This window comes from Malurus melanocephalus, unplaced genomic scaffold, assembly GCF_030028575.1.
Source record: "Malurus melanocephalus ecotype Western Australia unplaced genomic scaffold, MMel_1.1 scaffold_99, whole genome shotgun sequence".
NCBI classification, from domain to species: domain Eukaryota; kingdom Metazoa; phylum Chordata; class Aves; order Passeriformes; family Maluridae; genus Malurus; species Malurus melanocephalus.
Genome location: NW_026623331.1, coordinates 1,383,861 through 1,400,995, shown reverse-complemented (window position 1 = coordinate 1,400,995; position 17,135 = coordinate 1,383,861). Strand labels below are relative to the sequence as shown.

At 39.8% G+C, this 17,135-nt stretch overlaps 1 protein-coding gene across 1 annotated transcript in view; it reads right to left on the bottom strand.

Annotated features, from left to right (window-relative positions):
* Positions 1-16,721, bottom strand: part of GNAL (G protein subunit alpha L) — a 177,148-nt gene extending 160,427 nt beyond the window's left edge. The window contains exon 1 of the mRNA XM_057368930.1: positions 16,020-16,721. Within this exon, the coding sequence (XP_057224913.1) occupies positions 16,020-16,485 (466 nt within the window). The 5' untranslated portion in view covers positions 16,486-16,721. The remainder of the gene's footprint in view (positions 1-16,019) is intronic.
* Positions 16,722-17,135: the final 414 nt, after the last annotated feature.

Here is a 17,135-nt window from a genome sequence, read left to right as displayed (position 1 = left end):
AGCTACAGAATCCTGCTTCCTTCAGTGCAGAGCAAATGGTGAGTAAAGAGTAAATAGAGGTGATGCAATGGTACCCATAAACTGGTGGAACTACTGTAAGGAGATACTTGGCACAGCCAAGAGGCTGCTACAGTTTTCTTTGAGAAACAAGAACAGAGAAGTTTGCTTCACAGCACAGCAGGTCACACACACMAGTGCCTGCATATCCAGCAGCACCATTCTTCACACATGAACCAGGAGGTAACCGGGAACACAGGTTTGAGTGTCAGAGTACTGTGTACTCAGAGCTTCCTTCTGAGTACACAGCATCTGTTCAGATAGCCAAATTATGCCTAAATTTATTCCATATTTGTAAACAAGTTACTGAACTTTCTTCATAATTCCTCTGGCTTTTTTTTTTTTGAGCAACCAGAAAGAGCTGGAAGTTACAATACTCTGTGACTCAGTTACTTCTGAATTACTTACACGGTTTAYCCAACACTGGCCTCAGCTTAGATAAAATCCCACAGGATTCATTAAGTTCTGGCATGGTACCACAGATRGAAGACAAGCATGGAGCAACAGAATAGATGTGTGATTTAAATAAAATTGCATCACATTTTGAATGGGATAGGGATCCCAGTTTGTTCCAATAAAAGAAAACAGGACTTCCAGTCTACACGGTTATCAAGCTCACTGATGTGATATGTTCAATATGCTCACAGAAATATTTGTGAAGTGCTACTTTTATAGTCACATACATTTTCTAAGGAAAAAAGGGAGACCTAGTATTATACAGAAGCTTTTTAGTAAAAATGTTAACACTACATAAAGAGTTCTGCAACTGGAGGTGGTAAACCTAATATGCAGGAGCTTGAYCACGCAGGAAAATCCTGGTAACATTCCATTGATTAACTAGGAATCTGCTTCATCTTGGGTAAATCAGATTACTGACTGCAAGGATGAGCTGCTGATTCATTTTTTCCCATGCACTCTTGTCATGCATTAGCAGCAAGACAGAGACAAAGTTTTCCCTCATACACAGGGATRTGACTGTCTCCCTGTGTAGAGTGAAAGACCATTGCTTGGTGCAGTAAGGGACTCATTACTCCCTAAGCRGGTCAGATGGAGACTTTTCAGTTATGGAAATCTGCAGCAGCAATGCAGTCTGGTATCTTCACAACATGGAGCAGTTATCCCAACCCAGCATACTGCTGCCAAGACACCCTCCATTATAGGGCATCTCACACTTATCTGAAGTGAGACTAAAGGATATCAACACTTGCTACCAGCCATCATTTTTCACGGGACTAGAAATGGAGATTGCATACAGGAAAGCCAGGAACAGTGTACTTTCAAGACCTGAAGACATGTTGTCMAGACAAGGAATGTGTCTGGCCAGTATCTGAGAGACCCAGATCATTAGGCTSGCAGTGGGACATAAAACAGTACCAGAAAGTTCAGTATCTTCACAGATGAGATTTCACATCTTGGATGTGTAGCCAACAGAGGAGGCCATACAACTGCAGCATTATTGCTATGTTTCCCCACTCTCAAGATTATTTAATTTGAGAAGCAGTTTTCAGAAATTCCAGTAAACGTTAACATAATAATTTGGACACCAAAGGTAGCAACTTATTGTAACAACTCTCTCAAATAATTTTAGAAGTAGGTCAGGCTGTAGACATCTAACCTAATAATTGAAAATTAGATTATATGGAAATTTGAACATAATCCACTTCTATTTTGATTTTCCATCTGATCAAAAGGAAACATATAAATGGTCCACTCCTTAGAAAAATCCACTATAGACACTGAAGACTTCTGTATACAGTGCAAGACCTATTCCACAACAAAAAACCTGAAGCTGATATGCAGTCAACATGTCACATTCATTTRCTATTAATTATTCTTTATTGTATATGCTGTAAGGAATAAGAATACTAAGAGGAATGCAGAAGGGAAACAGTCATTTAATCCAAGACAACACATGCTGAAATGAAGCACATGTACCAAAGTTTGGACAGATATCCTTCATKCTGGAATGCCCAACTCTTGCATGTATATTTGGCAGTTTGACTATAATTAGAATCAAACYCTACTGATTGTTACAGTTGAGTCTTCCTAAAGTTATTCATTACAAGACACTATTCAGGTGATTCTAYTATATTTTAACCTTTCAGCTTAAGGTTTTCCATCATGAATACCAATGGATATTTTAYGATGAAAAATTAAGAAAATAAGCAAAAAGGAGTTTGTCAATACTTTAATAAATCTACTGTTCCAAAATATACCTTAATTTTTTTTAGCACCCTGCTGTTGAGTCAGGGGTTGCACACTGCATGGCAACAGGCTTCATAAAAGATACTGCATTTTCAGTTTTAAAGCTCCAAATAAGAATGCCCTTAAAAATATAAAATCAACTCAAACAAAATAAATGAATTAATCATTAACATCACTTAAATACATATTTAAGGACTGAGCCAAGTATAAAGTGTCAGAAAAACCACTAAACCAAAAATAAAGTATATTCTTCAAGGAATTGATACATTCAGACTATGGAACAAAACACTTTTGTAAGTCTTCATCAATGCTGACCATTTGACTCCAAGTGAAGTTGGTAGAAGACAAAACCACTCAGTACTTCTGAAGCACTTTTTATGATGTGCTATAATCAAAGTGAGAAATCAAGACACTCAAGAAGATTTTCTGCCATGCTTCTAGATCTCAGCTCCCTCTTCCAACTGGAACAGTAAATTCCAGACCGATGACACCACAAAATTAAGTTCACATTTGGGATTCCTGCAGTCACAGCAAGACTTCCTATGCTTTCAGTGTAAGCATGTGTTTTACATACTTTCACATTACACTGACTTAGAATTTCAGATCTTTATATACTACAGCAAAATGAGAAACCCAACTGCTCCCATACTTGTAAATAATTCTTCCTCCTCCACAGTGTATGCTCACAATCTATTCTGGAAATTCTTTTAAAAGAAAATGCATGTTTTCTCCACAGGAAGGGTCCCTGTGTGGAGAGTTAATTAAAATGCTGGAAGACCTGGCTCCAGTTAAAGCATTTATCAGAGTACCCCCAGAGGGTATTTCAAAGGGCTATCCTTTGAAATGTTAAATACATTGTCAGCCAGGGATGGGGGTCAAGAAATATTTTCAAGCCATCTGAGGTTCTGAAAAAAATGTGTACACATCAGAATCAAAACCCATACTCTCTATGATGGGATGACAGACTTGGTCAGGTATTTCATGAACTGAGATAATTTTTAGTRCACATTTGGGAGGAGTTAAAGAACGAGACTACCCCAATGCACTCACAGAGACTTTATTACTCAGTATTTGACTGGTGAATTAAGAAGAGGACTATGTAGGTAAGAGCTCTATGTTAGTAAAAGGTTAGAATAAAAGTTGATTTTCAACATGTATCCCATTTAAGAATTGTGGCAATAAGCAGGTTTGTAACAGATGTTAGCCTTCCTAACTACTATAAAATAAATGTAACCAAAAACCTGACCTAAAATAAAAGTGTCAGTTTACTAAATGCTTGACTTYAAGAGCTTTACATATTGAGTCGGATGCTTTTATGGTAAAGATTGTTTTGAAGCCTCAGTAAGTAATTTTCCAGACATAAACAAAGAAGGCAAAAAGTAACAAGTCAGCTGATTTGAAAGACAGTGCTCATAAAAGGTCCAAGCAACTGCCTGCAAGATCTAACGTAGTACAGAAGACACTTCTGGATCACATCCAGTAACAAATAAAAGAAGAAAACAAAAAAGCACAACATCATGAGATTATCTTTTTTTTCCTGTGCTGCTCTGTAGTAGCGCTAAGTATTTAAATAGCCTAGTACTTCATCTTGGTAAAGACTTTTCAGCTTGTTGAAACTATCAATTTAAATATGCAGCTCATTTCTTTTTAAAGAAAAGGACACAGAAGTGGACAGTTTCAAACACCCTAAAACCAGACTATGTAATAGAGATTGAAAGGACCAAGTAAAGTACAGSTGTTTACAAAGTATCTCAAATTAATAAAAATTATTTATTTTACAAGAATATATAATAGCAGCATCCTCTTCTGCACCGTGCTAGACCAAGATGTGATTAACCAAAACATTCACATTCATCCAGAAATGTCAGGTTAGGTTCTTTACCTTAAAACAGTAACAGCAAATAACACCCTGTATGTCAACACAAGTTAATTATTTAAACAGAGGTTCTTGCCCTCTGTCTTCACAATGTGATCTAAACAGTTCTTTTCTTAATATTTACAGAATAATTCTCTACAGGAAGGATTTGAGCATGTCCTGCAAATCACAAGAGACAACGGCATAAAGAATGTCAACCACATTTACTACTACTCTATGAGATAACTTGAGGGCATCAGAAAATCAAGGTTTTTTCAGGTATGGGATCCCATTCTTTRGATTCCACATGGTTTGAGAAAAATCACATTCCATCAAGCACAGGTCTGGTATCTACTATCTAATGCAAATAAATCAATAATATGTTATTTTCTTAATTAAAAATAAATATTTGAGGGATATTGATAGCAAACACAGTTGATTAAGTTGAAGGCTTATGTCAATATAAGACATTTGATAGTATAAATAAGCAGCACACGAATGTCTGATGTTATTCTGCAAACAATCAATACACCACATTTTAAGTGAATCAGGAATCAGATAATAGATGGATTTCAAGAATGAAGTGTGAATCATCAGCTAGTTACAGTAAACTTTTAGCCACTGATTAAAGATAACACTGTGAATAATGCTAGCTTATAAAAAGACTCAAGTGTCGACAAGGAGTAACGTTGGAGCAACTCTGATAAGCCTGGTACAAGTCAAATAATATTCTTCCATGAGCCACTGCAAGGTCATATCTCTAGAAACAGCAGAAGCAGAGTACAGAGGTTTTTAAAGRCCATTTACAGAAACACTTAGATATCTACTAATTATGAATTGTCAGATAAACAAATTCAAAAAATAAAACCAATGCTTCCAGCAGAAGAGAAATACAAATAAAAAACCATTAGAAATGGGCTGTCCACATCTGGCACACTGGAAAAGAGTCACACAAGAGCAACAGGTGATGAGCACATTTAGCTTTTAAAGAATATTTTCCAGACTGTTTTGTTTCAAGGAATGGAATAACTATGTGAGTTACAGCTACAAACAAGATGGAATTCATACTACACTTGCTTTCCCCAACCYAGTAGAAGCTGAAGTTGGTGGGTGGGACAGCACATGTCCCATTCTGAACTAGGGTTTAAAACAATAACACTGTTTGAACATTTAGTAAAACATTCATGTTAAAATTCAAGTAAGTTACTAGTTTAGACACAGACTATGAAGAAATGAAATTATTTCTTGGTTACTTACTCAAGTGGAAAAATTTTACTAGTCACTTCTGGACTTCAGTATAATTATTCATAAATTCCTAAAGTCTGGTCCACTGTCTGATTGCTTACCTCAAGCTAATGAAGCAGCTACCAGCTATCAGTCCAACTTTAGAGGAAACTGTGTTAGGGAATAAAGGACTGAACTCAAAAGAGGCTGTCCATTTATTTATGTATGTGGGACTTAGTACTATCTTCAAATAGTTTTTTCTGACACAAGATTAAGAGAGATTAATTCAGAATTTCTTTGCACATCATGGRCACAGCCACTAAATTTAAGTTTCTAATTACTCTTTTATCAGGCTATCTAATTATCCTTTGATCACAATGTCAGGATGCAGAACACATAGGAAAAAAAAGCCCCCACCAATAATCCCAAAACAGCAGATATTCTTACTTTTAGGATAAGAGYAGGAACGGAAAAACAAAAAGAAAACTTTAGCTGTCATAGCTGTTCAGCCATCTCAGGAGAAACACTGCCATTAAGAAAAGGTTTCATTTCAGTGGCAGTCACCATAGTAGGATGTACTGATGTTATGCTCTTTCAGCTTGAGAAGGTTATGTATTTGTTCTGCCCTGCACATACTCTACATGTACTAGAACAGGAGGTGCTGCAGCACCTGGCAGACTGTGACATTGCTCACATAACCAATGCACAGAAATCCAGAGAAACTGTGGTATTAAGATGAATGGCCTCCTCCTAGAGCAGAACATTGTACTGCATTGACMTGTACTTGCTCTTAAGCATTGTATAGTGAATCAGACCAAGTATGGAACAACTGCTCTTTCTGTTTCAGAGTATCAGAGACTGTACTTCCTTTTCCTGAAACAGCTGGACCAGGAGCACAAGCAGTGGCCATGTTCATAGAATGAAGCCGCATGAAAAGACAGTCCCATCTTCCCTACCCACCCTCCAAATCCTTCTCTAGCATATATGAAAGGYTGGTTGACCTTTTACTGCATTGCTTTAGCTTTTCCTGACATATTAGAAAGCATTAATTCAGTCTCTGGCACATAGATCACATATTTGCAAATCTCTTTAATTAGAAAATGACTACTGCCAAATGGAAGTCGATTTGGAGTCGAGTGCTCTTCAGGTGATCCTTCCTGCATTAAATTTTGAGCAACTTCAAGTATCAAAAAAACTAATCTCTTCATTTCAGTTTTTCCATGAAACAGTTTTCCTTCCAGCTCTGGCAGATCAAAGACAAAGATGACATACACCTGGAGCCAGGATTCCCTGACAGAAGAGAGTTCTGCATATCACAAGCCAAACACCACTGCAGGCAGTTTTTTATTTTTTTTCTGATAAGCCACCATTTTCACCTCTATGTATAGAGTTTAGAAGTAAAAAGTCCTTGGAATGAATATGCGGACCTCTAAAATATTATTGTAGTTTCTCCATTAAAAAACCTCCAAACACTATAATGAACTACACATCAACTGTACCATTTCAATAGTAATCAAGTAGGAAAAATACTGCTGAATGAACAAGCTGMTGAACTCAGATGTTACATCGAGTAGAGTAAGAAAACATGAGTGAGAAGCAATAGAATTTGGAATAACAGCCTTATGCACCCAGGATGCACATGGAACCTCATGGATGAAGGACTGCTATGGCTCTTGAACTGGAAGCAAGGCACCAAGTTCAACTCTAGTGTTTCTCTCTTGGTTTTCCATTAAGACAAAACAAATGCTTTACAACACTAAGGAATCACAGGAACTGTAAAAATATTCCCAAAATTAAAAAGAAAAATGTATTTACCAAAAGGACAATACATAGCAGTTATTAAAATGCAGCTTGTTACCCAGTCTTTCTACAACTGTCAAAAGCTTGTATTCCCTCTCAGTGCTATTTCATCTGCAGGGACAATCCAGATTAGTATGAATTTGATGTACAGCTCTATTAAACAAAACAAAGCCATCAGAATTTACATGAAAGATGGGTGGTTTGTTGGATTCTTTTTTGCTCCCCCATCCTAAGTGTGAGCAAACACTCAAAAGAATTTGAGATGTCTGCATTTCTTTCAAAATTTTAAATCAAAGAAAGATCAGCTACTCAATCTAAACCAGAATCATCATCCTGTAGCTCCCATTGGTTCATGGAAATATTTTCAAGGATAAAAGCAAAACAGTTAGAAGAGCCACTCTTCTGCCTTAAGCTATGCTCACAAGACAGTAGACCCAGTGCATAAAAGGATCTGAAAGCTTCTTACGTTCATGCAATTTTCCTGGTTCTTTATATATGACTATGTTGCACAGCATCACATGTAACAGTACTATAACTTAAGAGTACACTATGAGGTTCTTAAGCACAACTGAAGCAGAAAAACGTCTTAACCACATTAAGGAATTTTAAAATTTATTAAGTTTTTAATATTAGGTGATCAAATGCCTAAATTAAATTAAAACAGACACACTGTGAGATGCAAATACCATCCACTGCATCTTACCACTTATAAAGGAGAATATTTTTGGCCTTTTTAAAATTAGATTAAAAAAAAGCAAACAACCCAAAACCTTAGAAAAACCCCCAGAAAAACAAAACCTCCCTCAAACTCTTTACTCATACCTTTTCAGATCATGTCATGGTTAATTCTGCATGTGTGCTTTATACAAATTACTATGTTAGTCTGCATTTTAGATTTATAGTTTATGTAAGAACATATAAAAAGAAATGGCAGCCTTTGCAAAGATGAATATGTTAGAAGTGCTTAATATCATGTTCCTATCTCTGCTAGACAGAGCATTAGACAAATACAGGAAGTTCAAAAGAGGCAGAARATAACACTATAAGTCCATTTTGTAATTCAAACGTCCAGTAAATCAAACGATTGAAAAAAAGCAATCTTGTTACAGAATTCRTAACACTTGCCCCACGCTTATGAAGATTTAAGGCTATGAGATTTGCCAGGACATAATCCAACCACATATTCTTGAAGGCTGGTTTATCTCACCTGGACTCCTCAGAGCAATCTCCTCTGTTCTACAAGAACTTAGTGACCATGTGTGCATCTCTAGCTGAAAAAAAATATCATTTGGAATAGAAAATGATTCTACAATCAACATAAAAAAATAATTCAAATGTGAACTAGGAATKAGTGCTCTCACCTTAAAGAAAAAAGCAACTTGCTTTTGTTGCACTTTAGTTCTCCACATGTGAGAAAACAAAGATGGTTATTCAGGAAAACAAAGATGATTATAAAGAAGGCACTACATAACACCATGAAGTGCATTCCACATTTGCTCCAAGATACAGATTRATTCCCCGTTGTTAAGAGAGTTGTAGCATAGCAGAGTTGGCAATGTCTCAGCAACGTTCACAACAGTTTTCAAGAAAAGATTAGATAGCTTAATATAAAGTACACTTGCACACAAGACTAAGGAGCAATGCTCACCCACACTTTCGACAGTTTAACATATCCTTCACTCTTCATGGTGGAAAAATACAACTATTCCTTATCCATTTTAATACAAAGATGACACATTAAACACAGAGTCCWTGTATCAAAAAGCAGATATTTTAAAATTAAGAAAAAGAGGCTGGGGGTGAGGAAACAATACCCCCAGAGAGTGAGGATTCGATTTATTGTCAGGTTTTTATAACAGAGGTTTGTCAGCCTGCTACTCATCTCCACTGCRTGCACTAACCCAAATCACAGAAGGAATGCTCTGAATTTCTGAAGATCAACAAGATTATCTCCTTGAATTGACTACTGACAAGAGCTTCCTTTTTGGCCTTTAAAGGAATGAAGTCCTCTTAAAAAAACCTGGTAATTGTCCATCATAGAAAAAGTGAAAGACTTTTCACAATTTTTTTTTTGTTTTTATTTTAAATACTTGGGAGAAAAAAACTTTTAAACAGCTTTAAGCTTAAAAATGCATATTGTTCCCACGATGTAAATTCTTCCCTAAAATAAAGGTAACAATATTGAATTAAAAATTATACCTGAATCTGACTTACTGTAGTAATGGTATTTTCAGAAGGAATAATTTATTACTCTTGAAACCTAACCCTACCTTAAATATAAGTGGAATTTATACTTCTTCAAACTTAAKTTTAAAACCAAACAAATGTAAAACACCAGATAATGAGGACGCAATTCAAGTTTTACTTCAAAGAGATACTATCAGCTAAGATGTTCCACTACAGGTGATTGATGTTAGGTCTTGTATTACAGACATTAATTGACAGCTTTTTTCTCAGATTTTTTGATCTTCTGCACATGAACACCAAAAAAGAAAATAATAAATACTTTCTTAAGTAGTTTTCACCTATTCTAGTMAAAAACAGTACACATTTCCTTCTTCATACAGTTTATTCAGCAAAGCTTTAAGTTCTTAAACTTTTATTTAATATTCATCTGCAGACACATCACAAGACACAGGAGTTTCATGCACACATTCATGCAGTACTACAGAGATAATATGAAATMTGCTAGTCAGTGTACTTAACATGCTGTCCACTCTTGGAAGAGGCACAAATATGATGTGCACAGGCCAGACACAAGGCTTCATTTCTTCCAGATCCAGCAATCCTGGGTATTTAAAACCAAGCAAACAAACCCCACCACCTTATTGATTTATGTTATTATCAGTTAAAAGGAAACATCCAAAGTATTAAAAGTTGTGTGGCAGACAGTTTTAAGTAATGGCACAATAAAACAAAGCTTCTGCCCAGGAAGTCAAAGCTGTGTTGAYGACTGCAGCCCAATAAAACTCCCACATAACTACACAAGGATGCAAATCTCAACCATAACTGGCTGATTTTAACTATCTACAAAAGGTATTTTTCATTGAAAACACAGAAAGTAATAAGCACTGGCATACATTTCCACCTCTAAAAATAGATCTGTACCTTTGATGAAAGGCTACTTTGGGACTTTCTTGGACCATGGCACCAGTCAATGGACTGAATAACTACTGCTCTGTGCTTGTTTTACTAACCTGTTTTTATACCTGCTTTAAAAAGAGCCACTTACTGGAGATTACAAGAGATCCAAACCACAAAGAATTTAAGAAAACACTGAAAGCTATGGTCACGACTTCCTCACTGAAAAATGGTAACTCATAAGTTTCTAAYAGTTTTACAGGAGAGTAAGTGACAACTCTTATCTTATTTACACCGTTTTATTTCTCTACTGCTATTCAAAAATCCATGGAGAAGGACTATTTGCATACCATTCAGCAAAAGCAAAATGTTTCTCAAATAGGTATRACTAGCAAATAAGTTAAACTTGGTTAGCAGAAGGCAGGCCAGSTCTCTGTGACAGCTCAGGCAGACTGCTGATTTAAATAAAAAGAATAATTTTGAAAAAAATTAATTCAATTCAAGCTCAAATGGTACCTGACTTGGAGAAGTAAGTTCAGGGAAGCCCTGACTTTACAGAAAAAACCCACCATTAAGTACTTCCCCAAATTTGTAGTTACACTGTGTAAAAAATGATTAAAAAAAATAAATAAATTGGATGTGTGGGTTGGGCAGTGGAAAGGGAAAAGGATGAACATGGTAATAATGTTTCAAATTGTATATCTTCTAAAATGTGGGCAAAAAAGGCATGGGGAAAGGAAAAACATTCAAATCCAGGAGTTTTACATACTCTTAAATTCTGCAGTCAAGAAGTTACAACAGCAAGGGGACCTTAAAATGACAAAGAACATACGGGCATAGTTTTCTTCATTAAGACACTGTATTACTGTATTCCAAGAGGCATTAATGGAATACACACTGATACACAAAACTTGCCTAATAATTGAAAGTTCTAATTAACAGCTGCAGAAGCCACCCTTCGACAGCAGTTGAACCTCCCAGTATTACTACACTTAACACAGAGGAAAAAAATATTTAAGAGAAAAAGAGCTATTTCAAGTTACTACAGATAAGCAAAACCAATCGAAGAATGGAAATAAGTTAAAACACCCAAATATGGGCTAAATCGAATCTGGTTTTAATTTACAGACAAAGAAAAGCTAAGTATTGTAAATCAGAGATTGCTTTCAATACACTTAAAAAAACCCCAAAGTTAAGAACTGCTCCCAAAATGTCCTGATAACTTCTGCCTACTGGTCTCCTCATCTGCAAGGAATGCGTATCCCACTTCCTACGTTGCTGTAAATTACAACAAAAGCAGAAGAAGATTTGGAAAGACATGCAAATTATGCAAAGGATTAGGGATTATAAAACCCATTTGCTTTATTACATTGCTCAGTATTTGCAGCTCAGTATTTCGAAGTCCTGAAAATATCTCTTCCTACCAATTATCTGTGCATTATCTCCATGTTAGAACTAGCTGGCTGTAAGGATCCTAAATATGTCAATCTCGCAAATGAGGGAGGGAGTCATCTCTGGTGGTAACAGAAAAACACCTCCAGCATTCACCCTTATGCAGACACAGGGAAAGTATAACCACATCAGGCTAAACTATATTAAAATGTATTTATCAAAATGCATGAGTTGACACTATACACAAGTTAAAATTAAACTTATTTATTAGGCTTAAGATTTAAAATTGGCTTGAGGATGTATGATGAACTTAAGGATTTGCTGATGCAGAATATATACAAGAGTGCAATTTTAGTCTAAAAGCCACTGTCAGAACAGAAACCCTCTTTGCAACAAAAAATTTATTTCTGATAATAGTCATTAGGTGCATAGTTAGGAAAACTAAAAGCCCCATTGCCTTTGTTATACACCTCTGAGCTTTCTGGGATCTCCTACATAGGAGTTTCCCAAGCTTGATAAGGTATCTTTGTGTTTGATTTCCATCAGTTCAGGGGAGCTACATTTCTTGGTATGTTTTTTATACTTTTGTACAAGAGTATCACCAAACACATCTAAATTTCACTATCAAGTCAGTACTTAAATATCATGTAAGTAGTTCCAGCACCATTTAAGTGAAGAAAATGACTGTTTCCCCTTTCTCAATCCCCATATAATTACTTTCAGTTTCTGTTGAACAGAAAAGCTTTTACTCAGAACACTTTCAGTTTCAATTTAGCAAGGAAGTGTAAAAGAATGTGTTTTGCTTGAGAAAGTCATCCAACGTTAGGACAGTAACCAGGAGTCAGGGTAAGTGGAAAAATAGGAGTCAGAGGTTAGAAGACAACAGCTATCTAGGAACGAAAAACTTCTATCTATGGTTTACTTAAACATTACATGAGTCTTAGTTACACTACAATGGTTAACACTGTTTAAAGCCAATTCCCCTTCACCCCACTTAAACACAAAATAGTTTAAAATATGAGACTGGAAATGAGAATGTAAATTGCTTCTAGAAAGCGATTTGTAAAATTTTTACAGTTTCTAGGAAATCAGCAGCTAAAACAATCTTGCAGAAAAAAGTGATTGCAATTCTCTGGGAGAAAAGACCAAATAGAAAACAAGACAGAAACCAAAGCTAGAAAACTCTGACCAAGCCCTGTAAATCTGTTCAATAAATATGTATGGTCAAAAAAAAAAATCCTCATCTCAGGGTTAGGAAAAGCGTCCTAATAATAATAATATAGCAATAATACAGCACCCAATAATCAATCAATTTATTTATTGTATTTTTAAAGTGGATGTTAAGCAAGAAACAGCAAACTGTGGTGGAAAGCCAGTTTCCATTTTATGTGGGTTCTTCTTTCAGAAGAACAAAAACAAATGGACCCAAACCATGTTTGCTGTTATTCCAATGTACCAGTAAATCCTTTGCATCACAGCTACAGCCACCTGATACCTAAACACCTATTTATGTGGGAAGCACAGACAGAGAGCTTGAGGATTTACTGCACACTCTCCCTTTCACAATCACTGGTTATGGCAAAACACATTAAGTGCTTCCGAATGTAGGTTAGGGGAGAGTGTCAAAACATCACGTGCACCAGGAGACATTAGTTGGGGGGAGCTGTGACAGGCAAGAACAGGCTCTTTGAGGTATTTACCAATATACACTAAGAAAAGCCTTTGAGACTTCATAATATCTTGGTAACTTACATGCACAGTTCATCACAAAGCTGATTGTTTCATTTGACATAATAAAAGAATGAGTGTGCTTTTAAGGAAAAGCACAAACATTTCAAACATTTATAGAAGCTTCTAATACTACTTATTTGGACTCTAGGGATTCTCAGTATTCTTACATTAGTGCATTTATTTGCATACCTTTTTGATATCTAACAGTAGCTCCTTAAATATACACTGTATTTTTCTCTAAAATTTCAATAATATCCTCTAAATTCGCCCAGGAAATGTATGAGATATACAAGGACAAACCAAAATGAGGCTATTATTTACAAACTTGTGTTTATAAAAAGAAACACAAAGCCCACACCAATGCTGTTGCTCAACTTTTTTCTGTGATGGTGCTCTGCTGTCACTGCATTCACCATTTTGCCTCTGCTGTGCATTTCCTCCATGTTGATCTACAAAAATATTCCTCCTCTCTCTAGCAAACGTACGCTTTTCAGGTTCCACTCTGCCAGGAAGACCTTAGGGACACGGAGCCAGTTATTCATCACGCACGACAAACTATTATAAAATATCAGGCTGGTAATATTCTTTATTCTAAAATACCTTCATGTACATTCTAAGTATTTTCCTCTGTGCAAGACTGAAACCCATAACCTCGTGCAATGCAATTTTGCTCTACTCCTTCTCTGACAAATACACCCTTCCTTGATCTAAATAATTTCCTTTTTTTCCCTTTTCTAATAATTTCCAGTATTTCCACTACTTTCAGACAGTAATACAAAGCACCTGCAGCTCTCCCGACAGCCAAATGAAACAGGCCTGAAACAACAATCCAGTGTTTTCTCCTAGCAATACAGAGATGGAGAATCTTTTTTGATTATGATATGGATTTTATACAAAATTTAACACAGGGAGCCTTAGGAGTGTTGAGTTTCTTTTAGGGTGCCAAAGGTCAGAGATTATTTATTCTTCAAATGGCATTGCTTCTGAACAGGTGTTTACTGCTCTGGTTTACTATGACAACCACCCATGTTATGGACTACACGCAGTATCTATTTGTTAGAATTCTTTTGTTCAAGCAATGACAATGCTCTCCAGAGGAACACCACCAACCAGGATCTCTGCCTTCTTGCAGCCATACTAATCACAACACGCTTTCAGATACTTCAGTAGGAAAAAAACATTAAAATTTTAAATATTTCATTTAAAAGGTGTATTGAAGAGTTAAATACCACAACAGTTCAAGAATCAAAAGAGTCATTTTACTACTACTACTAMTAMTAATGCCATTCTCCTTCCTTTTTACCAGCTACACTAGTACCCTACAAGCTGGTATTTTATGGGTAATAACAAAGCCCATGATTTGTTTTTTGGAAATGAAGCACTACAGCTCTGGCAAACATTGCTTATACCTTTTATGCAGTGCTGTATTTCATATCTTCTCCTYCCCTTACCCACCAACAAGAATGAAGGAATCCAGTAAAACAGAAACAGAGTTTTATAAAGAAGGATGTAAAGACTACCCCAAATCTGGAATGCACTTAGATAAGCACCAAACCTCCGTACCACGCAACTTTACAAGAACAGGCAAAGGAAGCTAATGCAAAAGCGAATCAGTATTTTCATGTTAACAAAAAACAGAGATTTATGACCACAGCTAAGAGGCCAAATAAGCCCTCTGCTCAGACCATAAAAAAAAAGCCCTGCAGTATGACTGTTCTGTTTCCTGCAGGAAATGAGATGCTTGTATTAGATACCCCTGTGGTTTTCATACTGTAAATGTATCAGCTGGTACAAATCCTCTGGAGAGGACTATTAACTAATGCTTAGAAAGAGCAGTGGCAATAGCAGACCGCACCTAGCACCTCAGAGAAGAGGGGACAAAAGCTGACAAGTCATCCCTAAAAAATCTGAGAGCTAGCAGCTGAAGAACATATCTTGKAGTAGAGGCGATGTTTGAGGAATGCACATACCCACACCCGCTTATTTCCCCTTACTCCACTCACTGCTTCTTTAAATAAGAAGCCTATTGCTCACCACCACTCCTCTCATTTAGGAGCCTCAAGCCGCTCCTCATTAAACCATTCCTGATTACACGCGGCCACAGGACCATCCACCATCCACACATCCTACGCATGGCCATTTTTGCTCCTTCTACCGTGCTTTAAAATTATTGTAATTGCTTTTTTCGTTAATTCTTCCGCGTTACGAGGGCGCTGATCTAAGTTCCCGCCGCGGGCGAAGGGGCAGCCCCCGCCCGGGCAGGGCTCCTGTTCCCCGGGAAGACCCCGCTGCTCCCGCATCCGCATCGCTCCCGCCCGCCCGCCTGGGTGGAGCCGCTCGCCCTCGCCCGACAAGCGCCGATCGTGTTCTCCATTGCAAAACCACTGCCAGGGCCAGAAGCGGGGAGGAGACGAGGGGGAGGAGGAAGGGAAAAGAAGGTGTAAACCTGTCTGGGGGAGAGCCCAGGGACGGACACGGCCGGCGGGGCGGGAGGGCAGGGCCGGGGGGGCCAGCGGGGAGACAAAGGAGGGATGGAGGGTGCCCAAGGAAAACAGGGGAAACCGAGGAGGGGGCGCTGCCGGGGAGCCCCGCGGGGCACCTGCCCGCCCGGCACACCCCCGCACACACACACACATACACATATACACACATACACACACATATACACACGTACCGAGCAGCAGCAGGCGGTGCGTCTGCTTGTACTCCCGCTTCTGCTCCTTGAGCGCCCGGTCGATGCTCTTACTGACTTTCCTCGCCTCCTTCTCCGCCTCCCGCTCCTCCAGGCGCAGCTTCTCCCAGGTCCGCTGGAGCGCCGGCGGCTGGTGCAGCGCCTGCTGCCGCGCCGCCTTCCCCCCGCCGCCGAGGCCGAGGCCGCCGGCCTTGGCCAGCGCCGGCTGCCGCTCGGGGGCCGCCCCATTGCCGCCGCCGCCGTTCTGCAGCAGCAGCAGCGGCGGCCCGTCCGTCTCCCCGCCGGGCTTACCGCCGGGCCGGAGCGGGACGCCGAGAGGCTGCGGCTGCGGGGCGGCGTGAGGCTCCGCCGGCGCTTCGGGCTCCGAGGCGGCGCCGGCGCTGGAGATGGAGCCGCCGCCGCCGGCGTCGCCGAAGAGCCGCGGGCGCAGGCTGTAGCAGAGCCCCATGGCTCGGTGCCCCCGCCGGGGACGGGCTGTGGCGCGGCGGCGCTGGCCTCAGCGCTTCCCGCCGGCCGGGCAGGCGGCGGCGGCGGGCGGGGAAGGGGCGCCGCGGAGCCCCTCACGGCCCCGCTGGGCCATCTTGCATCTTCCTCCCGGGCTGTGGCGGCGGCTCCTCGGCGCCGATCACCTGACACCGACCGAGCTGCCACCGCCGGGTCCACGTTACCGTAAATACCCCAGCGCCAGCCCACCGCGCAGCGCCGCCGGGGGAAGGGCGGGGGCGCCGCGCCGACACACAGGCGCACGCACGGGCGCAGCCCCCCGCCCCCGCGCCATCCCCCCTSAGGGGCCGGGGTCTCCCGGAACTCCCGCTCCGCGCCCTCTCTGYGGGACCCTCGCCCCCTTCGCCACCCGCCCTCCTTTGCTTCCTCCTTCCCTCCTTGTTTCCTCCCTGCCTGGAAGGGCCGCCGTGCCGCCTGTGCGAGCCCCGGGARCTGCACACGCCCCCACCCCTCTCCGGGGCTATGCCCCTGACAGACAACATCTCCGCCGGCGAGCCAGGGGAGAAGCCGAGGCGGAGGCCTCTCACTGACGGGGACCCCGCACGGTGACAGCGGCCCCGGAGAGGCCGAGGCAGCCCCCGCCAGCCTGGCATC